At 33.3% G+C, this 27,068-nt stretch overlaps 1 protein-coding gene across 1 annotated transcript in view; it reads left to right on the forward strand.

Moving 5' to 3' along the window:
• The first annotated feature begins 232 nt into the window (after nt 1-232).
• The window catches only part of LOC140756345 (tubulin beta-1 chain-like), a 51,364-nt gene continuing 24,528 nt past the window's right edge, over nt 233-27,068 (forward strand). The window contains exon 1 of the mRNA XM_073091813.1: nt 233-432. Within this exon, the coding sequence (XP_072947914.1) occupies nt 376-432 (57 nt within the window). The 5' untranslated portion in view covers nt 233-375. The remainder of the gene's footprint in view (nt 433-27,068) is intronic.

Here is a 27,068-nt window from a genome sequence, read left to right on the forward strand (position 1 = left end):
TGCTTAGTATGTGTGTAGTAGTTCAAAGTTAAATGTTTTGTTAAAATTATTTTAAGTGTCCAGAGTACTCAATTAATCTATTAATTGTATTGTGATTAACGTGAAACTCAATTTAAAGGTAAGAAACATATTTAGACGTACTTAAATTAATAGATTTTTTCCCACAGTATAGGGGTAAATTTATAAGCTAGCCACATTCCCACCCCGAGAGTTGTCGTTCGTTCCCGTTCACTACAGCCGTTCCTTGACTTCGCCGGCCGCACTCGATCATACGCAGTCAGCCAGTCGGCGTGTTAAGGCTGCTGGACAAACGCTCGTTAAATACAAACATATTTTACTTTAGCCATAACTTAAAACTTAATATATAACACAAATATGAGGGAAATTGTGCATCTCCAGGCCGGACAGTGCGGGAACCAGATTGGCGCCAAAGTAAGTGAAGTTTTTTTTCTTTTAAATTCGCAACGTCCGTTGACAGTTGCTAACCTATAATTCCTTTATGTTGAAACTTTTAAAAGGCACGTGTTTTTTATGTAGAATTTTAGTTGACATTATTTATGTCCATAATATTATTAACCGTTGAAGTTTAGTTAAGTTAATGTTTTCCTTACTTTTCAAGCTGTGTTACGTCCCGTTGTCTACCGGCATTTTACCGGCTTAAAAACACTATTGGATCAAAACTATTTGAAGTGGATTTCAAGACAATTTTATGTTAAATGTTAAACATTGTTATTAAAACCTGTGAAACTCATGCTTACAGTAGGTAATAATAAAGTAAGATTTTTTTGCGTACCTATGTAGTTAGTTATACTTTTTGCTGACAATGGTTATAAGATCTACGTACCGGCGATGCTTTGAATTATAATATTAAAGTATAAGTTAACTATAATCAGCACTAGTATCATGTTCGTTACACATACAATGAAATTTAACTCTTGGGAACTTCACACCATAGGCATTGTAAATTGTAAACGTAGATGAATAAGAAATAATAAGGATTTGATCAAATACTTGCTGTAAACGCGAGATTTTTAAAAAGAATTATTAAGCTTTTCGAGAAAAAAGTATCGCACAAACCACGGAATTATTTCTTTGTACTTCAGTAAACCTTATGTTTATGGAGCTTTTAGAAATAAATGAGAACTAAGCCAAATGTAAAAAAAAAACTCTTACTACAGGATTTCTTCATCTTCTGGTCTTAAACGACGATTTTCCTTGAATAACTTCTTTCAAAAAAATTATGCTGCTTATTCCTATACTTAATTTTCAGACAAAATATTGTAGCCGTTGTACTTTGTCACGCTATGTTGTCACGTATAAAAATCGACAAAATCAAAAAGTTTTCTTGTTCACATAATATAAATTTTCTAAACGTTCTTTAGAGAATATGATTATTTACATATGAATTTCTCAGGAACCAGGATTATTTTTTCGGGATAAAAACTAAAACTTAAAACAAACACACTTCCATATTTATAAGGCTCTAGGTCAAAAGTTATGTTTAGATAAAACTGCTTAGTCATAATGCCATTTTAATACATAGATTAGTAAAGATACTTCGCCGCCTTGAAATTGAATGAAGCCACAAACGGCTTATTTTAGTAAGTTCTTTTTTTGAATTCTTGACAAATAAAAACAGTTTTACAGAAATTTACGAATACATAACTAATACTGCGTAATTTACGTTATAAATAAATGATTATTTCAAAAAATTTAGGGACATTTTAGCACGGAGACGTGGCAAAACTTTTTTACGCAACCATTTCAATTCTCAGAACTGGGTACATTTTCTTGTTAGGCGTGAGTAATCTTTACTAATCTATGTTTTAATACAACAAAATTGGTCTATTAAACAATCAATCATTTATGGTCTTAAATCCTGATGTACTTATCAGATATTTTGATTTTTGAAAATATACCTAGCAGCTGAAGAAAAGTCCTTTTCATGCAACTTTTTCGAATGTTTCGGATCTAGCCATGTCTACCAAAGTGTGCCGGGCGTGATTGTTCGGTTTTGCTCTTTTTTATTGAAGCTAGCGATATGCTTTCTAACCTGAGTTGCCAGGTTTCTCAAATCCAAAATGTTGTCGGGAATAAAGTTCCCATAATTCAGGGAAATTAACTCCTTGGGGTTAACTGGTTCAAAATTCAATTGTAAGACTTGATCCTCTAATAACATACGAACTAACAAATTAACTTACTTTGTTGATTAAACAAAAAAATATATGACTTTATGAGTCATGACAAAGTGCCAACTCTATTTCTAATAGATCTTGTTTAAATTTAACTTTATTGTTAGACGATTTTCGATATAAATTAGATTTTTAACGGAAATTGTCGAAAGTTAATAAGGTAAATAGTCTTTTACCATGTTTATCATAAATCAAGAGTATGTAAAGATAAAAAGCAATAGAATTGATCGATATTTTAACAAATAAATAGTTTTAATAAACTACTTCTTAATCTCAATAAAATCAGTTTTCTTTAAAAAAAAATCTAACTTTTGATAAACGTAAAATTACGCTTTCTCTTTTTATTTTTAGAGATATTTTTATCATTATTTGGTAAACATAACAATAAACCTTAATAATAATAACCGTTACAAATTGCAATCATTTTTGTTTTTAGCCACAGATAATAAAAATATATAATCTTTCGTTAACAATAATCGTTTGGACCGTAAAATATAAGCCATATAAACTCAATACTGCTTAATGTTATATATAAAATTCTCAAGTCACAATGTTAGTTACCGTACTCCTCCGAAACGGCTTTACTGATTTTTACCAAATTTTATATGCATATTCAGTAGGTCTGAGAATCGGCTACTATTTATTTTTCATACCCCTAAGTGATAAAGTTTGTTCACCCTTAAAATTATTTTATTTATATGGCAAAACAACGTTTGCCGGGTCAGCTAGTTGCATATAAAATACTTTATCGAGGCGTTCCATCTTAATCCTCCAGGGTAGCAGCGTATCTGTGGCCGATATCAGGTAGGAATCTATTCCTATCTGGGGTTGATTACAGATATCCATGGCCGGCAGTAGCCACATACCATCAGGTGGACTACATGCTCGTCTGCTACTCCTATATTATTAAAAAAAAAATGGTTTATCATAAAAATATTTTTCGCGGTTTTAAAAAATGAAATTAACGACAACAAAAATGAAATACAGCTTATATAGATTATATATTCGCTATGTAGATGATGCCTGCCTGGTGCCATTGTTCATGCATAATCTTATTTATGATCTGTCGACATCTGTCACATTATCATTACACGACCATTTATAATATGGTATGACGTTTTATTTGGTCAGGGCTGCTAGCACAGCGGTGAATATTACCCAACCGCTAAAAATCAAGAGATTTCCTTGTGGTTCGACACCGGCGGCACCACCGCCACACCTATTTCTGCCTATTAATAGCAGTGTTCAGCGCTGCTGTGCTCTAGTTTGAAGGGTATGGGTAAGGGAGTTTTTCCGAAGCGTTCCAGCTTAGTCCTCAGTAGCTTAGTGGTCGACCTCAAGTAGGAATATCTAATCCTATCTGGGGTTGATTACTGACGACAGTAGCCATTTACCATCAGATGGACTGCATGCTCGTCTGCTAATCCTATATTATATAAAAAGTGTTTGCCTATCAAACATCAAAATTTGACAATATTTTCTTACTAGAAACATTCTTATAAATACTGTTCTGTCGTTACAATGGCATGGTGGTCTTATCTTAAAATTAATAGGGGCTGAATGCAACAATGAATGGGGTTGTTGACCTAAAGACAATTAAAATTAATTATCTGTACCGTTTGTTTATGGCTACTAAAACTAAACATACATCTTCGTCTCTGGTAGGTTCTTAAAGATAGGGTTAGCCAAATAACAATTTATGTTTGTATGTACTCGTAGAATAGTTAAAAATATTATAACTTGGTTCAATAAACATTGTAATTTAGAATTGCGTTATATTTGTCTCGCGCTTGTTCTCTGTAATGTGTAAACGAGAAACATATACGTACGAAATAAACAAGTTATATATATGATAATAGTTTAATATTCAATGTATTGTTAAGTAGTTATATTTTGTTACATATTTTATTACGATGGGCAATAACTCGAAATGTAGTATTTACTTAGCGCTTAAAATCTTACCGTAAAATCATTATTGAAATTTGGGAGAAACTAACTGCATAGTTATTTTTTATTGACGATAATAAGCCTACTTAAACAAAAAAATGGGCTGAGATAAACGGGTACTATTTTTTTTTTGCCTATTTACAACATAGATAAGTAAAGATTACTCACTCCTAACAAGAAAATGTACCCAGTTTTGAAAATTGAAATAGTTGCTTAAAAAAGTTTTGCCACGTCTCCGTGCTAAAATGCCCCTAAAATATTTGAAATAATTATGTATTTATTATGTAAATTACGCTGTATTAGTTATTTATTCGTAAATTTTCTCTAAAAATGTTTTTATTTGTCAAGAATTCAAAAAAAGAACTTACTAATAAGCCGTTTGTGGCTTCATTCAATTTCAAGGCGGCGAAGTATCTTTACTAATCTATGATTTACAAGTATATTTTAATTATTACAGTACTTCATTGTAAAATAAATATTATTAAATAAAATAGATGACCGTTATGCACCGCTATCGATTATCAGAACTTTCAAATATGGACGCCACACGCGATTCAATTTATAATGAACTTTGGTGATGGTATCTCTTTTTGTTTCCTTATCTGATATAACATACTATCATGGATAGTTTGGATTTTTTTTTTTTTTTTTTTTTTATAATACAAGAGTAGCAGACGAGCATGCAGTCCACCTGATGGTAAGTGGCTACTGCCGCCCATGGACATCTGTAATCAACCCCAGATAGGATTAGATATTCCTACCTGAGGTCGGCCACCGATGCGCCGCTACCCCTGAGGACTAAGCTGGAACGCCTCGGAAAAGTCTGTCTCCCTTACCACACCCTTCAAACCGGAACACAGCAGCGCCTAACACTGCTGTTATTAGGTAGAAATAGGTGTGGCGGTGGTGCCGCCGGAGTCGAACCACAAAGGGTTCTACCACCTTCAACCTTGGATAGAATTATATCTAGAATTCTATCTATAATTCCATCCAATATCAGTCAGAGACCTTAATTAAATGTCACAAAAATATAGATTAATTATACCTATTGTCATTGCTTTGTTCGTCATATTTACCAGGACTAGCCACTTGCCAATGCTTCGGTGTACAACAAACTTTTTGTTTTTATTAAATTTTTAAGTTTTGTTTTTATTGAAACCCCTTGAATTAATTTTATTGTGTTCATTAAATCTATTAAAGCTCTGAATCTTTTTTTCTTGTGGCAATATTGTGAAAAATCTTTTCTTTTTTTGTGGAAACTTAGTTTTATTTACCTATATAAACACGACACGCACAAAAACTTAAATTAAATGTTGGTAAGACACTTCTCTTACCACACCCTTCAAACAAGAACACAACAGAACCACACAGCTGTTATAGGTCAGAAATAGATGTGGCTGTAGTCCTCTGCTAGAACTACGAAAGGTATTTATCACCTTAAATCCAGAACATGACATATTACATTTATAAAACGGAAACATTAATAACGTTTAGATCACCAAATAAATATCCCTTATCAGCGTGTGTCATGTTAGAGATAAAGCCGAATAAATCATTCAACGGATTCTTAGAAATATTATTAATAGTTCCATTCATATTTGTAACGAAATTGTATCAGTTGACGACTTTCGGTCCCATTTATATCTACACAGTGAATTTGGGTTAGACAAAATTATATTTTTCTTTGCAATATTTTGACAGGCGCGGCTCGTGTTTGCGCGGTCGTGTTACGGAAGATATAATCTTTCATACATATTGTATACATAGATTAGTAAAGATTACTCACTCCTAAAAAGAAAATGTACCCAGTTTTGATAATTGAAATAGTTGCGTAAAAAAGTTTTGCCGCGTCTCCGTGCTAAAATGTCCCTAAAATATTTGAAATAATTATTTATTTATTATGTAAATTACGCAGTATTAGTTATTTATTTGTAAATTTTCTGTAAAAATGTTTTTATTTGTCAAGAATTAAAAAAAAAAAACTTACAAATAAGCCGTGTGTGGCTTCATTCAATTTCAAGGCGGCGAGGTATCTTTACTGATCTATGATTGTATAGAAGAATATTATTTTTTCTGCAATAATCAGTATATGACACCTACGATGTCCGAAGATATTGGGGGATATATTATGTTCACAACTTTAAGGGTCCACTTTACTCACGGAGGAATCATATATTGGGGTTGCAATAATTCAAATCGAATTTTGAGGTTTTCGTCTTAAATCGATTTAATTTAATGAAATTAAATGAAATGTGACTTACCACTGATTAACAAAATATGTAACATTATTATCTAATGAAAAGTATAAATAATCATCATTTATAATTACCACTATAATTTATTATAAACTGAAAATAAATGGCCATGTACGTCTGTAACAGTGTGTAAAGGAAGGAAAATCGTATTGTAACTCAGCATATTCCTAGCTAACAGGATGAATAACAGACAATATAGATATAAAAAACACAATAACTTTAATAACAATACAAGTTGTAAAAGTCCAACAATAAAGCAGTAACGCACTATCTTATCCGATATTTACAATGTTCTATAGATTACCATAGAGTAGATGTTACATGGAAGTGGCACAAATCAATGATACATAGTGTTGTGTTGTTGACAAATGGTACATATTTTTTATTTCATCTGTTAAGGTATCGCCTTAATTTCTTTTTTACGTGGGTCAACCCTACATGGGTTCTTCTCAGGCGCAGGGGCAACTAAGAGGATATGCTGGGGTCCTGCCGGCTAAAACCCCTCAGAGTTCCTCTCGACGCCCTTTTATCACGACCACGGGTACCTACCAGGGTTGTTGCTGATGCAGGTTTTTACTAGATCAGCTGATGCTGATGCTGATGCTGATTTTTTCAGATTAATATCAGCTGATGCTGATGCTGACGCTGATATTTAAAAATACTAAATAATAAATATATTTTATACTGAGATATTTGTACGTCCCTTACGAGAATAGTCTTTTTTAACCAACTTCACAAAATGAGGAGGTTTCCCAATTCTACCATATGTTTTTTTTATGTTTGTTCGCGGATAACTTCGTCGTTTATGAACCGATGATTTTTATTTTGTTGGAAAAAAAGATATTTCCAAAGTAGTTCCATTATAAGAAAATAAGGGTCTAATCACCAGAGAAATCGACGGGAACTTTCAAAAATCGTAAGGGCGACTAGTGCATTTGTAAGATTTTTAGTATGTCATCACTAAAAAAGGTGAAAAAAAATATTTAAAAAATACAATCGACTTCCATGTCACTACAAAGCAAAAATCAACTGGAACAAATTTTGGCTCAGCACATATCTCCGAAGCCGGCGCTCATATTGAACACGCTGTTTACGCCGTTATCCAACGAAATATATTTAGCACCGACTTCAGAACCATGTACCAAACCAACATCCACTTCAGCTACCGTCCACTCTGCAGTGACACAGAAGTCGAATTTATTTGTTATTTTTTTTTACAAAAACTAACTGTGTCGTATCTTTGTTCAATAACGAAATATTTGGTCATATTGCACTTTTCACTCGATGTGGCATTATGAATTGAATACATAATTCTCTTATTGATTGATTGAACTATGATCGAAAGTTATTGATGTCTGACCAAATTACGTTGTCAATACAATCGAACGATTTTTTGATGACAACTTGTGCTTATAAACTTCTGTGATTGGCTAAAACTCCACGTGATTTAAGCTCGGTCCCGCCTTCAACGAACACGTTACAATTTCAATATCAGCATTAAATATCAGCATCTTTTGTTGCGGATGCGGATGCTGATGCTGATGCTGATATTCGCAACAACCCTAGTACCTACGCTGATAGTACTCGTCCGCGGTCGAAAATTAAATATGCCGGACAAAAGGGTCAAAAATCCCAGACGTTATTTTTACCTCTATACCTACCGTTTTTAGTTACGAAAGTTTAAGTCTCTAGAATCTTCTTGAAAGAGATTTAAGAGTTTTTTTTGTTTGATCTTAATAACAATAAGTTTACCATTCAATTAATAAAATGCATGAACTTTTACTTGATATAAAATGAACTGTGGTAAAATATTGAAAGTGAGAAAGCTTTGTGCGTTCATATCACGTACTTATTTACTTAGTAGATTCAATCTAAAGCACCTGTGTAACAGATTAAATATTGCGATCACGCTCACAGATAATTCTCTGTATAGATAAGTACATACTTTCATTTTGACAATGACAGCCCGCGCATTTTTCTTCGAGTTTAGTCTACTTATTCTTTATGGATTATTTGTAGTTAAAATTCAAAGAATATTTTGAACATCCAAAAATGTATGAAATTATAAATTAAGAAATAGTGAATATTAACAACAATACTTTCTATAATAACTATAAAGCAAATGGTAATATGATTACCAAGATTTTATTTAGAGTTACTGTCTTAATTATTTTAATGTATGCATAACTTTACCCATATTCCAGGAAATAGATTTTTATCAATTGAGGGTGGGTGTGAAAATAAAGCTATAAATTAACATGAGCCACCGAAAAAGACATCGACACGTGCCTGATTGATAACTATAACGACTTTAGAATTCTATTAAAGAATAATATTAAAATAATTGGGAATTATATTTTGTGTATTTCTAAACTATATTTTTTAAACTAACACAATAATAATACGCACAAAAAATATATATAAGTTGTACATTATAGCCACATGACGTAGAACTACAATTTAAAATTAAAAACATTAGCACCATCTTCGAAATTCAAACCAAATCGTGAGTCACGCGGGGAAGTCGCGCGCGTGTTCTGCATCTGTCATTAGGATCATAATGGCCGCCGGCGACCATATGAAACGCCATTGTGCCTGACGAATATCCGGCGACAGATTTGGATAGTTGACGATAATTGCCCGAATTAGCTTAAGTTGTTTGGGCTAATGGGCTCTTTAATTTAGGTTATGTTATCTTTATATGTTAATTTTATATTGTTCTGAATTTCCCATGTATGGTTTTTTATTTTGTTGACTTGATTATTACTTGGTTGGAGATTTTTTAAGTAATTATATCAAAAACTTACTGTCAATTGTTAAATAAAATTAGTATCGGTTAGCTTATGTTAGAGCCATCAATTTAGATATACTAGGTGTCTAAAGGCACCAGTGATTACTTAAAATCTCATGGATTAATTATGAGTACATTGGATGTAATACTTGTGTAGATGACTTTCCTTATTATTTGAGAAGAAAACGTGCAAATTACAATGGCGTTGATTAAAATAGCGCGTAACAATTTTACAATCATGCATACTAATTTGACTCAGAATAAATAATTGAAAAGCCTAAAACATGCTGCATAATGCAACAACTGCTAATATAAAATGAATGGGTCACGATGGTCAGGATGCCCACGACCTACAATTCATACAAGAACAAGTACCACTGGGCACTTACTAAAACTAGAATCCTAGTATTCTATACAAAAATCGACAAAAAACAGACGCCATCTACTTTGAGTCAGATTTGGATCAAGTCATTGTTTGTATGTGAAAAAATTAGTTATCCAGTTTCTTGTGTGTCTAGTTTTTTGCGCCGGTGGCCGCGAGCCAGTGATTAAAATCTATTCAGGGGTCCATTTTTGTATTTTTTCTGATCGCCAGATGAGGAAACGTTTTGTATGTACAATCCGAGGTTTGTAATGACATAACAATATTTTGTAATTAATTTCTGTTGCAATATTTCACGGTGTTTCCATGTAATGTATTTTTATATTGTAGCAATCGATCAGGAGTAGGTAAGTAGTTATTGCCGTTACGTGAAGATTTATAATCAATCCAAAATAGCCATAGTTTACAGGTTAGCTCAGACACTTCCGTTACTACCTCTAAGGGGTAAGTTGTAAGAGCCGGTCCACACGGCGCGTTGCGTCAGCGCTGCGTCGACGCGCGCACCGTGTGAACACTATGATTATTAGTATGTAAAACGACGCACCCACAGCGCAACGTCGACGCAACGCTGACGCAACGCGCCGTGTGGACCGGCTCTAAGACCTTGTATCCCTCCCTTACCATATCTTGAAACGAAAGCGCAAAAACGCTTAAAACTACTGTTATAAGGCCTAATTAGGTGAAGTGGTATGTCCAGTAACGAACCACGAAGATTTACCACCATATAACCTTTCAGCAACGTTTGAAGACAGTTAAAAATAAATTAAATTTGTTTTCACGGACACAAGCTATGCACGGACGTAAGGACGCACGCTCGAAATATGCTCGAAAATAAAAGGTCTAATCCAGTTGACTCAGCGGGAAACTTGTCGTTCCCCAATTAGATCGGCCATTTCCGTCACCCCCGCTGCGAGTTCCAGAAGCTAACACCCCTTGGACATTGAATTTATTTTTGATCCCTATCACACTTCTTTTGTCGACTTTTTATAAACTTTATGAAAAAAGAGGTGTTATTAAGTATGTGTGTTTATGGCTTTATAGCCCTTAAAGGGATGAATTGATTTAGAGCTTTTTTGTTTGAAGAACTTGATTTTGAGTGCTCTTAGTCATGATTTAAAAAAGCTGTTTTCAAGACCATTAGCACTTTTCTATAAGCAATAGGTATATGTATATCTTTATACTAACTTTTGCTCAGAGTTTAAAGCTTCGATCGATTGTGACATATTTAGGTTCGAGCCTAACTTCGTGAGTTCTTTAGTCAGAGATTTTTAAAAACGTTACTCGCATGCTTAAGGAAAAAAGATTCCAGAATTGCATCTTGCGCGACTAAGTTCTGGCTAAATCCCTACAAAGCAAATGCTAGGACAAGTTGCTTGAAGGTGGGCAGACCGGTCACGGGCCAGCCTCGCTCACTGCCAACGAACCCGCAGGGCGAGACCTTCAACACTTGCGATATTAGAACGGCGACCGAATTCTCAGTATGTCTTTGCATTCTACTTCCGTGACTTTTTTCTGATCCACTGATGCTCATTTTTGGGGTCAAGGTTACGTGTTAGGGAGTCGCGAACAGGTTAAATGTAATGGAGCGAAATCAAAAAGTACTTCGCAATTAATGTAATTTTTTATTGAAAAAAGTCGTTACTTATTTAAATTAAACCTTCATGGTGAAGTGTCGAATAGTCCAAGTGTTTCATATTACCCATTTGTAAAATCGGGCCCAGCAGTGTGTTATAAAAAATAATGTAACTATAAATATAAAATGTTTATAAAGGTAACATAAGCTAACGTATAAGATGCGTATCAGTCTAATCATCCGGAGTAGGAATACATGCGATGATTGACTAATTAAGTCCCTAACACCAAGATATTTGCATTCTTCTGCTACCCATATCGCGTAGCTTTTAACTAGCAATGATTGAAACAGCAAAGTGGGTGTTGGTTTATATTTGCTGGTTTGGTTGGACTGATATTGATTTTTTTTATAATATAGGAGTAATAGACGAACATGCAGTCCTATCTGATTGACATCGTAATCAACTCTAGATAGGATTAGATATTCCTGAGCCCGGCTAAAGATGCGCTGCTACCCCTGAAGTCTAAGCTGGAACGCCTCGGAAAAGCACGTCTCCCTCACCACACCCTTCAAATCAGAACACAGCAACGTTCAAGAATGCTGTTATTAGACAAAAATAGGTGCAGCGGTGGTGCCACCGGAGTCGAACCACAAAGGGTTCTACCACCTTCTCAATAGATGTTTGTACTAAGTTTTTTTGACTATATAGGATAATGTTTTCCGTAGGGGCCGCGTAATAAGGGGATCGTTGTATATTTTCACATTCTAAAAAAGTTTTCAAAACTTTCTTGTGGTTTCCATGCTGATTAAGAACCACTGACCGCTTCTAAGCATCAAGTATATTTCTTGGAGACTTGAATATTTATCAGTCCTGTATATTTATTGAAAAATTCATCCCAAAAAACTTCAGCACAATTTCCTTAATTTGATTCCTAGAACGTTGGGTGACTAACCGATAATGTCTCAGTGCACTTGAAAACAAAATGGCCATGACTCAGTCTGGATTAGTCGTGACTAAAGTCGATTGCCACCCGTTGTTATTGTTTTCGAATGAATGTTTTGCTCAAATCGCATCCACTTATCAAATATCTGGTTTTTCAATGCTGAGTCGTTGTCCTGGAAATATCATTTTAATCTTAATAAGGCGTTTTAAAACCGCCCCATATTATGCATTTTTTTTTATAATATAAGAGTAGCAGACGAGCATGCAGTCCACCTGATGGTAAGTGGCTACTGCGGCCCATGGACATCTGTAATCAACCCCAGATAGGATTAGATATTCCTACCTGAGGTCGGCCACAGATGCGCCGCTACACTGAGGACTAAGTTGGAACGCCTCGGTAGTCTGTCCCCCTTACCACACCCTTCAAACCGGAACACAGCAGCGCCTAACACTGCTGTTATTAGGTAGAAGCTAGGGGTGTGCGAATATCGTTCGAATCGAATCGAATATCAATATTCGATTCGAAATTCGAATCGAATAATTCGAATTTTCGAATTATTCGAAATTCTTCGAATAATTCGAAAAAATTCGAATAATTCGAAAAATTTTGAATATTTCGTAAAAATTTCGAATAATTCGAAAGTTTCCGAATAATTCGCGAATTAAGGGGGTATTCTATTCTAGAAGCATGAATTTCAGGTAATTTTTTGAAGTGCCGTAAAAAAAGGCAGTCAATATTTTTACCATCCATTTTTTTATAAGTTATTTATTAACATTACAAGAATAGGATCATCCCCAAATTTCAATTTTTGTTATTTCATTATTTAAAAAAAAAACAATATTAATTGTTCTATTTGTGTAACTATATGGTTTAAATAAAATGTATATTGACTGTTAAATTTTTATTCGAAAATTGAAAATAAGAAACCCTGAAAAAATTCGAATTATTCAAAAATTATCGGATTATTCGAAAATTTTCGAATTATTCGAAATTTTTCGAAATATTCGGGAACTTTCGAATTATTCGATTCGAGTTTCGAATCGAATATTAATATTCGATTCGGAACGAATAATTCGTAAGTTCGAATTATTCGCACACCCCTAGTAGAAGCGGTGGTGCCGCGGAGTCGAACCACAAAGGATTCTACCACCTTCTGATATAATACAAAGAACTATCGTTACTTACTCTGAAAAATATTATAATTTGTCAAGATTCCCGCTTTTACAAAATTATTATATCTGACCAGAAATATGAGTGTGCCAAAAACTGAAATGGTACAATGCGGCCCTCTAGTGCTTAGGTTCCGGAGACACCATAGCCACACCTTTTTTTATCTAAAAGTAAGCGTTGCTGTGTGCTGCTATGAAGCGTATTACAAGTAATAGATGGTAGAATTATCTTAGGTTCGACACCGGCGGCAACACCGTCACAATTATTTCTGCCTAATAACAGCAGTTTTAAGCGCTGCTGTGTTGTGGATTGAAGGGTGTGGTAAGAGAGACATATTTTTCCGAGGCATTCCAGCTTAGTCCTCAAGGGTAGCGACGCATCTGTGGCCGACCTTAGATAGGAATCTAATCTTATCTGGGGTAGACCACAGATGTCCATGGGCGACAGAAGCTACTTACCATCAGGTAGACTGCATGCTTGTCAGCTACTCTTACATTATAATAAATACTACTCTATAATAAATAACTATAATAAATGCTACTCTTACATATAAAAAAAGAGTCACAGGCGTTCCAGCTTAGTCATCAAGTCATAGTCAATCCTATTTACTCGTACTATCAGATTGACTGACTCATTTTCTACATAAATTTAATAAAAAACCTCTACATTCTAAAGTTTCATATATGTAACCGTCCATCTCGTTCTCCATAAAATATATAACACTAGTGGTGCCCGCGGCTTCGCCCGCAAATAATTTAAAGAAATAATATGACATACAGAAAATTTGTACCTTCATTGGAATGACAGTGGACAGTCGCCATCTGTCGAAAATTTGTCTTACCAACTCCCAAACCTTCGTGGGTTCTTGGACAAAAACTTTGCTAAAGATCGTCACTTGGTCAAATGCATAGTTTCCGATTCTATAAAACTGCGATGGTAGCGAAGTCTGTCGAATCCAATGTGAAACATTCCAAAATCAACAACTACTTACGAATTAAAAATTAATTAAAAAACCTTTTCCCACGGACTAAATTGTGAATCTAAACCATTCTCAAGTCCCCTTGAACACACACAACAAATTTCATCAAAATCAGTCCAGTCGTTTAGGAGGAGTTTAGTGACATACACACGCACATAAGAAATATATACATATAAAGATATATTACGCAAATTCACCCGATCAGACAGACAGCACGGGGAGGCTAGACATCCCCCATAAGGGTGCGTTCAGACGGGTCTAATTACGCCATTGTCAAGGGTATAGCACCTAGCTATTTATATGCTACGTACTACAGTATCTAGGGTTGCCTATCGCTTGTTATCGCCCGTTATTTATAATCTATCTATCCGCTGTTTTGCCTAGCAAAGATCGATCGATATTCGACAATTTATTCATACTAGATATTGTCATATGGCGATCTTTGGATTAAACATTGGATAGATTGGTTATTAATAACAGACGTAAGTATATTTACTTGTTTATTTGGTACCGAACTTTAAGTTATTTATTCAAAATGCTTAAAAGAACTTACCCATTGAGGACCCTTGAACCACATACAAAAAACGGTATGATCAGGTAGAGTTTTTTTGTCTATTGATCATAGTGGCACCATGATTCGAGTACAAAAGATTTTTAGATTTTTTTTTATTGAATTGTGTAAAAGTAACTTAATCATTAAATAGTGTTAAGAAATAATAATATGATATATTGTGTACTTATTTTATTTAAACTATATTTAGAATTACATCAAAATATATGGTAATTAATAGTTTCACAACTGTAATTACGCATTAATTCCGGGAAACTATATATATTTAACCTATAATTATAATAACTTGTCCATAAACATAATTACAATTTATTTGTGTTTGTACAGGATAAAGCAATGTGCTAGAAAATACCACAAAATGAAAAACTATTTTTCAATATTGTTATTCCCAAGTAAAGTAAATATAAATAATATTATTTAAAATTTTAATTAGACACGAACATTATTATACATACATTTGTAAAATAGCAGTGATAGCCTAATAGTTAAGAAACTCGGCCTCTCAAACGAGGATCCGAGATTCAAATCCCAGGCATGCACCTCTGATTTGTCAAAATTATGTGCGTATTAGAAATTAATTATCACTTGCTTAAACATCGAAGAAAAACATCGCGAGCAAACCTGCACATAAATAGATAGATTTATAAAAAAAACTCATAGCTATGTGAAGTCTACCAATACGCACTTGGCCAGTGCGGTGGACTATGGCCTAATCCTTCTCATCCTGAGAGGAGACCCGTGCCCAGCAGTGGGACAAGGGTTGAGGATAATTTTCTAGCGAACATGTGGACAACATCCTACTATATATTATCACTATATTAATAATAATATGTAAACATTTACCTTTTAATAATAATAATACGTATTTGAAGACAATGCAATATAATACCCCAGTTTCTTCCTTATTTGTTCAGTCAATTCCGACTGTCGGAGCTCGGCTAACGGCCAGTGAGATAACTATCAGTTGGTCGATGAACTTACTTGCCAAGGTCGGTATTTTAATTATTTTCATTACTCACACATATTTAATACCTAATATAATGCTTCGAGAGTCAGGAATATTTTTTAAAGTGTTTTACGGCCTTGGCTTCTTGCCTTTCAGCCTAAGTCGGGAACAAGCAAGAATCCAAAATAATCTGTTTTTGTAGATTTTAGTTGGCAGTCTTCGATAAGTAAAGATACTTCGCCGCCTTGAAATTGAACAAAGCCACAAAAGGCTGATTTGTCAGCTATTTTTTTGAATTCTTGATAAATAAAAACATGTTTAGACAAAATTTGGGAATAAATAACTAATACTGCGTAATTTAAATAATAAATAAGTATTTCAAATATTTTAGAGACATTTTAGCACGGAGACGTGGCAAAACTTTTTACGCAACTATTTCAATTCTCAAAACTGGTCACATTTTCTTGTTAGGAGTGAATAATCTTTACTAATCTATGTTGGCAGTATGTACATAGATATCGTGTGTTACATTCTAATTAATTATGTCAATTTAGAGTAAAGTACTAAAAATATATTTTTCTTATTTGCGAATAGCGGAAGATAATATTTATAACGAGAAATAACGACAAATGATCAATATTGAAGTTAAATAGAAGTACTATGTAAATATATAAATTAACTTAATACTTCGATCTATTTTCTAATCTTTGTGAAGCTCTGCTATCATTATCTTATATATAAAATTCTCGTGTCACAATGTTAGTTACCGTACTCCTCCGAAACGGCTTTACCGATTTTCACCAAATTTTATATGCATGTTCAGTAGATCTGAGAATCGGCTACTATCTATTTTTCATACCCCTGAGCGATAAGGGTTGTTCACCCTTAACATTTTTTTTTATTTGGCAACACAACGTTTGCCGGTCAGCTAGTAGAATATAGAATCTTTGTTTCGGAATACATTATACTTGTCTAACTGCTAATAATTAACTTTTAAACATATCTATTATTTTTGGTAAACAGCTTTTCAATTTAAAATATTTTAGACATTAGAAAATTAAAAACAGTAGTAGTAGAGCCACACTTAATCTCTCGTTTAGGTAATATTTATTTCCATTTAATTCAGACATAGTCCATATTTTGTTAGTATTTACATTGTCCTTAAAAACCTATGTTAGTAAAATTTAAAATTTAAAATATGGATCTAGATTGAGACAAACTTAATAACAAATGGCGTTGGCCAAAAATTTTCATATTGGCTTATTTTTATAATCGTTGCTTATTAGCAAGAAAATGTAATCAACTATATAATATTCACTTTTGCTTTATCTTTATATATATATTTCTTATGTGCGTGTGTATGTCACTGAACTCTTCCTAAACGACTGGACTGATTTTGATGAAATTTGTTGTGTGTGTTCAAGGGTTCAATTTTTAATTTGTAAGTAGTTGTTGATTTTGGAATGTTTCACATTGGATTCGACAGACTTCGCATCCATCGCAGTTTCAAATATTCTATCTATTTTTCAAATCCGTAAGTAATAAGTGTTGTTTACCCTTAACATTTTTTTAATTTATACGGCAACATGACGTTTGCCGGGTCAGCTAGTATAACTGTAATTATTAAAAAAAACTTAAATCAACTCTAACAGTAATTAAGGAATTAGTCACACTACAGACAATAAATTAAATCGTTGACAGAATGTCAATAAAGTTTTTTATTGTTTCGAATTTCGAATAAGTCTAACAAGCGCTATTTTTAAATTACACACATAATTAACCGGCCAGTAACAAGCTTCATGACTGAAGCATATAATTAGCTTTTGGGAAGATTTAATCAACTTTTTGCTTATCGGTGGCGCATGGCGTCTGAAGGTCGATGGCCATCCGCTTAGGGCGTTCTACAGACGTGCGTTATCGTTGCGACTAATAAGTTTGTAAGACCTTGAGGCTTGTGGGGTTAAAATTTTGAGATTATCCCACTTCTGAATTAATTGATATTATAAACTAGTTTGTGATCAAACTATTTTCGTGGTCCAATTTACAACTTTTATTATTCCCGCGTAAAATACAAGTCTCGTGCCAAGCGCGTTCTTTTTCTTAATACGCTAATGCACACAATCGTATAACCCATACAGCCAGTGACTATATAAATAGGCACTTATTATTATAAAAATAACACATCAAAAAATAATACTATACGTTATTAAATAATTTGAATATATTGCTAACAATATAGATCTTCAATCTTCATAGTCAATATATAATATTTACGGAGTAATTTGTGTCTACTTCATAATTAAAGTATCTTAATTAAATAAAGATCTTTTTAACACGATTGACAAATCTTCGTTCATTTTTTTCAGAAATTCTGTTATAACACATTTGTCAAATTTAATATGAGAATGCGAATGTTCCAACATTCTAATACTGATATAATTATTACAATCAGTCAAGTAATTATCAATTTACTAATTTAAAAACGTACTGTCAGTGTGTAGTTCCCCTAATTGCTAAGTGCAATACAATGACTGGTTCATCTGACTAATTAGTAATTAATTATTTGCTGCCTTTTTACATCTATAAAATGAAAATTCAAAATGGCGACGAATTAATATTGCAATCGTATTGAAATGAAGCGCAACTGAAGTTTTTGAATTTCAAAGAAAAACTATAAAATTTTCGGCTCCAATTTCGATGGACCTAAGCCTTTATTTAGATATTGACACTTTTTATATAGGTACATTCCGTGAATTAATATTATTAATGCATAGACTAATTGAGGCTGTTAGAACCAGAGTAGCCTAAATACAAAAAAGGATTTACAATATGGAGAAAATTAAAAGTGAAGTGATGTCCGCTCTGAAGTTGTTGCGAGGAGGTGTAGTCATACAATTTACTATGGCGACGCGATTCATTTCTATATTCAGAGCGGACTAACAGTTTTGCGCGGACTATACAACATTTTTAAATTACGAAAGTACAGATAGGTCAAAAATCATTAAAATGCAGTTAGGCCACTCTGATTCTAGCAGCCTCAATTATCAAATTAGGTTCAAAGTTTAGTAGGTATTGAAGGTGGTAGAACCCTTTACGGTTTTTTACGGCGGCACCACCGCCACACCTATTTCTACCTAATAACAGCAGTTTTAAGCGCTGCTGTGTTCCGGTTTGAAGGGTGTGGTAAGGGAGACAGACTTTTCCGAGGCGTTCCAGCTTAGTCCTCAGGGGTAGCGGCGCATCTGTGGCCGACCTCAGGTAGGAATATCTAATCCTATATGGGGTTGATTACAGATGTCCATGGGCGGCAGTAGCCACATACCATCAGGTGGACTGCATGCTCGTCTGCTACTCATATATTGTATAAAAAGACAAAAAATTGTGATATTGTAATACAATTTTGTACATACATTACGTAAAATGTACTATCTGCTAGGCCTTACTCAATTATGTATGAGTCAGAATTTTCATGGCCTCTCCATAACAGGCTGTTGTGTACAAATTGTTATTTTCAGGGGTTGTTTATTGACTGGGCCTCGATAAAAATGAGGATTTTGGACGCGATCCAAGTTGTTACGTTATATAAGCACGGCATAGGTAAATGACGTCATTGTAGGGTCGGGGCTCCTTATACCTTACGACCATCTTACGACTAAGAGTCTTGTTTATATCGTAACTACCTTGTACACGTCGTCGTGTGTAAATGACCCTAATTTTATTACCTCTAAAAAAATGTTGTTTGTTTTTGTTGTATTGTTTTATAATAATTGCGTTGCAAATTTTATGAAAGTAAATAATTATTTTAACATATCTGTTACGTTATTACAGAATCAAAAAAATATACGAAATTAGGTATTATTGTGACATTTAAATTTATTATCTGTGTCAATACTTTAATTACAAGATGGTTTACATAGACAATATCATCCTTATTACGTATTTTAGTTTAAATCATAAAATATTATAATAATAATATAATATATAGTTAAATACATAGCTTTACTTAAAATTATAAAACATTATAATAACATAATAATTTAAAACCTATATTTAAACCCTCTTAACTTTACTCTAAAAATAAATAAATTGCCGCCAATCGCCTCCGACGCCATCTTTTTCCTTACTTTTTTCAGACCGTAAGTGGCGGTGGAATGTTTACAGTCAGCCAATGTTTGTTTAATAAACATAAGCTCGTATAGATGTTTTTGTTTGATGTTTTTAAAATATGGCCGCCAACGTCTGTTATATTACAAAACAGTATGTAGACATGTGTTACTATTTTTATGGAAGTAAAATCTATCCACTCTTAAGTGCTTGGACGTTGAAAAAATAGAAAACAGCAGTGCTACACTGCTATTATAAGGCTAAGGCAGTGTGGTGATGCCACCACAGTCGAATAAGGAAGGGTAATCACTTCCATTGAAGCTATTTTTTCCAAACAATCTATTAATTACCTTGAGTACTATTTAGTCTTAACAATACTATTATTGTAGCAATATAGTAGTAGTTAGGTACTACTTCCAACTTACTAACGGTTTTATTTAAAGTATTTAAATAAAAGGCACGGTAGTAAGAAGTCGACCTTATACCAAACTCTACTTAAATTATTAGCTACCACTTAGTCATGATTTGGAGTAATTACTTTTTAACACCTATTATAGGGCTCTAATGAGGCTAATGGGAGAAATTGCTTCCAGTACTTTAAGCAGGTACATACTTATAATGTTAATTTCTTGTGAAAGAGTTTTCACCTTCAGTGATGTGGATTTGAGGTTCGAATTAAAAATTTGTAACTTTTCACAATTTGTTTGACAAAATCATAGATTAGTAAAGATACTTCGCCGCCTTGTAATTGAAGGAAGCCATTAAATGACTTAAACGGCTGACAAATGTGTCAGCCATTTAATGGCTGCCATGGTGTAATTTACGCGGAACAATGCCGACATTTGTAGTACAGTGGTGCAAAAACACGAAATTGAAGAAAAAGTGCGGAGAAATATCGTTTCATTTGTAAATGATCTAAAATCTACATTTTTTTTTTAATTTTTAAACACGATAATAGATGACAGTGACAATTTCAATTGTCAAAACTGGTTTCATTTTCTTGTTAGGAGTGAGTTATCTTTACTAATCTATGGACAAAATATAGCTTTCCGCCATACCTATTTTCAGTATGAAGGAGTTCTGAGGTTTGAGTTGGAAGGATGTGGATACCGGCTGATTTACATATGAGGCAATTTTGTGCCTCAGTACAGTCAACGCACCTATGATTAACTATATTTATCAATATTTTACATATTTAATAAGATTTCAAATAAAAATGTTAGGTAATCTTATTTTATTGTCAAATAAAATAACACAAGTTCTAGTTCTAAAATTACATAAGTTTTAGCTAACTTTTAATAACTAAAAACTATCTGTATCATGATGAGGGGCGGTGATAGCCTAGTGGTTAAGGAACACGGCCTCTCGATCGAGGGGTCCGAGGTTCAAATCCCAGGCACGCACCTCTGATTTTCAAATTTATGTGCATATTAGAAATTAATTATCACTTGCTTAAACGGTGTAGGAAATCATCGTGAGGAAACCTGCCTACCTGAGAGATTTATAATAAAAAAAAAATCTTAAAGGTATGTGAAGTCTACCAATACGCACTTGGCCAGCGCGGTGGACTATGGCCTGATCCTTCTCATTCTGAGAGGAGACCCGTGCCCAGCAATGGGTTGATGATGATGATGATCTGTATCATATTTGTATAAGTTGAAATATGGAATATGGAATCTAAATACTTTTTTTTTAATATAGTGTTTCGTCTTGCTTTTCAGCTAAACTTTATTTACATTTGTTCGTAAGTTAAACTGACATCAAACAACCATAGACAATAGAACAGCTGCCGAAAACCGCACAGATTTTTATCGACTATGCCATAAAATTTGTGAACTATAAAATAATTGACAGGCAAAACCGGACGTGTTGATAGGGTTTCGCTGACCCCGGAACCCTGAGGTTGTAACATATTGGCTGCGGTGCTCACACCACACGTCGCTTCGGGTTACACTTCCCTGTAGCCTTCACTGAATATTGTCTAATTTATTTATAACAAACCTATGCCTCAACGTCGCATAATGAGCTGTGCCTGCGACAAAGTCTCAAGGATTTAGAATATAACGTCAATTATAAAACTCCATCTATGAAGCTCAAGTAAACTGAAAATTTCCACTCCACATCATAGATTAGTAAAGATACTTCGCCGCCTTGAAATTGAATGAAGCCACAAACGGCTTATTAGTAAGTTCTTTTTTTGAATTTTTGACAAATAAAAACATTTTAGAGAAAATTTACGAATAAATAACTAATACTGCGTAATTTACATAATAAATAAATAATTATTCAGATATTTTAGGAACATTTTAGCACGGAGACGTGGCAAAACTTTTTTACGCAACTATTTCAATTCTCAAAACTGGGTACACTTTCTTGTTAGGAGTGAGTGATCTTTACTTATCTATGCTCCACATACACTTCATGCTATGTTAGAAAAAACTTAAGTTGAAATAACTTTTGATAAAGAAGATCAAGTCGAATAAAAAAATAACGGCATAATGTTAATTCTACATAATATGAAATATGAATAAATTGTTAATAATCCACTGAATTCAAGTTTTGAACTTTTGGTTTGATGCGATTTCAAACAGATAAGCATAATTTCATTTTCCTGTGCCAAAACTAACCAGTTTTATTTATTATTCCTGCAAGTCTTTTCTAAAAGTATTATTAGGAAAACCTTATTCCATTTAAAAACGTAATCCGTTTTCGAAGTTTAAGTTTATAACTTTTGCTTTTTAATATGAGCAGATTTTAGATTTTTAATACGAAACGTGGTCGCCCTTGTCAAATAAATGTCTATTAATTTTTTCTTGATATATACTTTTTTATAACCATGACAACATGATGACAACCGATTCAGCCAACATATAATACACAACAGATTATTCATAAAAAAACATTAGTTCAGCCACTGTTCTGACTCAGCGGTGACTCATATAATTTGACTAGCTTTTACCCGCGGCTTCGCTTGTATTAAAACGCTCAGAAGGAATTCCAGAAATACAATATATTCTTCCATAATCATCAACATTTACATTAATACATCTTTATCCACTATTATTTTATCATATCTCCATTATAAAAGACATTGCAAAAATCAGCTGACATTTCATGACTCAAAGCAAGACTCCACATTCTAAAAATATAATAGAAAAGTATTTAATAAGTGACGTAAAGTATTAACAACCAGCAATATAAATGGATCAATGCGATGTGCCTGTAATATTCGGCCATCCGACAAAGTAACGAGTCCCCTCGTTATTCAATACATCAAACTTCTGACTGCTGGTCAGCGTTATTTGATTGTGCATCTCGAAGTATACCTATCTGAGATCGCAGTGCAATACTTTCGACCATTCAGCATCTCAACCGCTGTTTTTTTTTTTTTGTAGAAGAATATTAATGGTAATCTCCGCTTGACTCAGTACTCGTAAGATTGTGAAATATTATTATTCCTGTTTAATAGATTCTTCCAAAACAAATGCTCGTTTATTTTTCTCTTCAGCCCGTCGCCATCCACTGCTGGATGTCAGCTTTTCCATTGGTCTTACACAAGTCCCGATCTCGCACTGTTCTCATCCAATCTCTTCAAGCCAATCGTACGATGTCGTCCGTCCATCTGCATGGTTGTGTGTCCACTTTTCTGTGGCTCGGTAGACGGCTTAAGATGCCCAGCCTATCTGCATTTTAGTACAGGAACGCTGTTCCCTACATTGCCTACCTTTGTCATCTTTCGGAAAGTAACATTGGGGTTAGAAGTAGTTCATTCTCTGAAACTAAAACTTATTGAAAGACCAAGGCAAATAATTAAAAAAAATATGTTACCACAAATAGGTGATTCCCTCTGAGATTATTTTTGTTGTAGCTATCAACCAGTACAAAAAAATGGTTCTTCATATAAAATTTCGCAAAATCAATATATTTCAAAGTCTGTCCAGTACGATTAATGTTTTCTAAATTTTTCGGATGATTGTTTCTCATCACTCGATGCAGCTTACATTCACTTAGAAATTGCTCTATCTTAATGACTTTGACCTACATGACTTTCCGTAATATAGAAGTATTCAGCTATTAATTTTTCATCTTTACTATTTCCATCGATAATTTTTAATAAATCTATTTTCCAGCGAATTGTTGTCGGCTGTTCGTTCTTTTAATGTCCTCAAAACACTCACTAAGGTACCCATCGATGTTGCAAGAATTGTCCATCTATTTGTGAAAATCGGCATTAACTATTAATATCCTTGCTTAATACTGATTACTTTAATCCAAAGGTTAAAGCTTCTTTGTCAATTTATTCATACATTATTATTCTCTAGAGTGTGTGAAGCCATAATTAGTGTTGTTCAGAACGGTCCTTCATGGCATATGTAATTATTACACCTAACTCATACTCTGATAGGTCCTGAAAAAAATAAAATCTCCCAGTTTAGTTCATATCCAAAGAATAGTTCCATATCCAAAGAAGTCTTAAATCCTATAAATCTATTTTTAAAGTTCTTAAATGCCGCTTCTTCTCTTGCTCATATAAACAATTTCGAGCCCCAACAATTTTTTCAAAGTATTTTGTTGATTCTTCGTTGGTGACTTATCTTGAATTTACTTTATTTTCGATGAAGATACAAGCCTTCAGCATCTTTACATTCAATCCAAATCTTAGCCGTTGGTATTGTTTTTGATTTTCCACAGTATTAGAATAAGCATTAGCAATCACATTTAATTTATATGACACATATTCCTTTCCAGCAAATTATCTTATTGGATCGGTTCGCTCGTATCTTACTAACAATTTCCGTAAGACGCATTCGCTCGATTCCTCCCCGTTCCCAACGTCAGTCAGCTTTATAACGCCGTCTGGAATACACACTTTCACGAAGTATCTACTGTGTGTTAACTTATTGGCGTCTCTGACTCGTTAAAATATACAGTTGACATGAACCTCTGAGGTTTTGCCGGTCCAGCATGAACTCCAAAAATATATATAGCCAAACATAAAACCACCTCCTTCAAAAATCGATTAAAATTAAACAATTCTATTTGTGTTCATCATTCTGCAGTTTCATTATCAACCTTTACTTAATCGTATGTTTGCTTCATTTTTATTATAATAGGTATAGAATGTCTACTTGACGTCACAACAGCCTCTATCGATGTTGAGTATGATGTACCTCTATCAATGGATTGACTCTTCGAAGGAAACAGATCCGTGGAAACCCCCATCTTTCTTCCCTATCTTAAGGGGTAAAGTTCATTTCTAATATTCCACTAGAATCATTATTTCCGCCTTGAACATAAAATCTATGTCTTCAACTTTTTTTAAACTTGTGTCCTGGCTCCTTATATCCATCAACGCCTTCTTGAAATACCTCGAAAACTGTTCTCTTAATTATTTCATCATTAGCACTGATTTTCACATTAAGTCTTCTTATGTTTCAGATAAAATATAATTTAGCTGGAATTAATTTTTATTATTGCAAGTAAGTTCCGATTTGCTCAGGGAATTTCAATGGGTTTTACGTGCATGTCAGTAATTTTGTCTTAAGCACATTATTTATAGAAAATATTTACAATAACTTTCTATGGTCTATTCATAATGAGACTGTGATGCGTATGATTCAATTATTGATAATTTTGTTCATAAATCACAATCGCAATCTTTATCATAGAACTGTAACATAAATACCATTCCTTTCGTTCCCCAAACAGACTGATGTCGGTATCAAATCTTATTTTTTTTTCAATTAATCCGTTGTTAATTCGTATTAGTTGTGTCATAAAAACACTTGCTTCTAAAAATAAATATTCCATAAGCCTATGATGAATATTTTGTACAGTTAAATATATCTAAAACCCTACTATATGTTAATTAGCCCAATATCCGTAGACTTTGTAATATGGCCTGGGGTTTGATTCGTCTATTTAGTCTTGGAATAAGTTAACTAATATCGCATGATATTTGTGTCAAGGTATATAGGTAATTTGTGTCAATTAATTTAACGTGTTAACTGTTTACATCACTTATTTTATACTCGTATAAATATGGTCTTCCAATTATTTAAAGTTAAATCACTATTTCAATATTTATGAATAAAGAGGATCATACAATTACATTTTTGTCTGAACTTAAATTTCATTTCAATTTCACATCAATAAAATGAAAACATATACATAAACATACGTATTTTATTATGCTATGAAATTATATATCGTTACCACTATTCTATCCCTGTGGCTTTGTAATAAGATATCTACTTTTAATTACTCAGTTAAGAGATAACTAAATTTGTCACATAACACTCATGCATGGAACATGCTCTCTCATGGACCAAGCTCATGTGATATGTAGACAGTATAGATATCCTTACACTGTTACTTCTCATTATTCAATATCATAAATTTCATTAAAATAATTGCATGAATATATACGTATGTTATATACACGTATCGTATATATCATTATAATAATTATTTGTACTCATCTTATAAAAGTTAAATGTAATTATATGCTCCATTCAAATAAAACATTACTACCTCATCATTCATATAACATTTAGTACAATATGTTATTTGAAATAATAAAAACATATAAACTATCTATTGTCTTTAAATGTTAATTATCACTTAAAAGAGAAAACAGGATCAGGAAAGGTTTAATTACACATACTATAATTCTGTACGTTATACCATTTCGAGCAAGTGAAGTACCAAGTATTCTTTGTTATAAAGTACACTTTGAATTCAGTATCAACTCTAAACTTAGGTTATATTTTGATTTTCCTGATTTACTATTGTGATCACCTTGACAAAAGTCTAACTTAAAATGTTTTCACTACTTACATATTTTATATCATATAAATACACTACATATTTCATATATCTAATCTATTATATTTTACATCGTTAGTCTAATTGTCCTTTAGTCTATTTTTGATAACGTGCTGCTGTGTTTATCTCTTCTCTATATTCTCTTATCTATATCTTCTTATTTTCACGTTCATAAAACTCTTCAGGAACATTATTTTGTGCGGAATAGGAAACCATAATCTCTTAAGGACTTGCAAAATCTTCCAAAAATAATCAGTAGAAAAAGAGTAGGTACTTTGATTTATAAAGCACTGTACTTTTAGTATCACTTCTGTAAGGAACGAATACTTTTCGTTTAAGGTGATTATTGAAGTGCAGTAACGTAGACACGAGTTGTTCATTTTGCT

This window comes from Epargyreus clarus, unplaced genomic scaffold (genome assembly GCF_041222505.1).
Source record: "Epargyreus clarus isolate Ecla_fem2 unplaced genomic scaffold, WU_Ecla_fem_2.2 ptg000035l, whole genome shotgun sequence".
Lineage (NCBI taxonomy): Eukaryota > Metazoa > Arthropoda > Insecta > Lepidoptera > Hesperiidae > Epargyreus > Epargyreus clarus.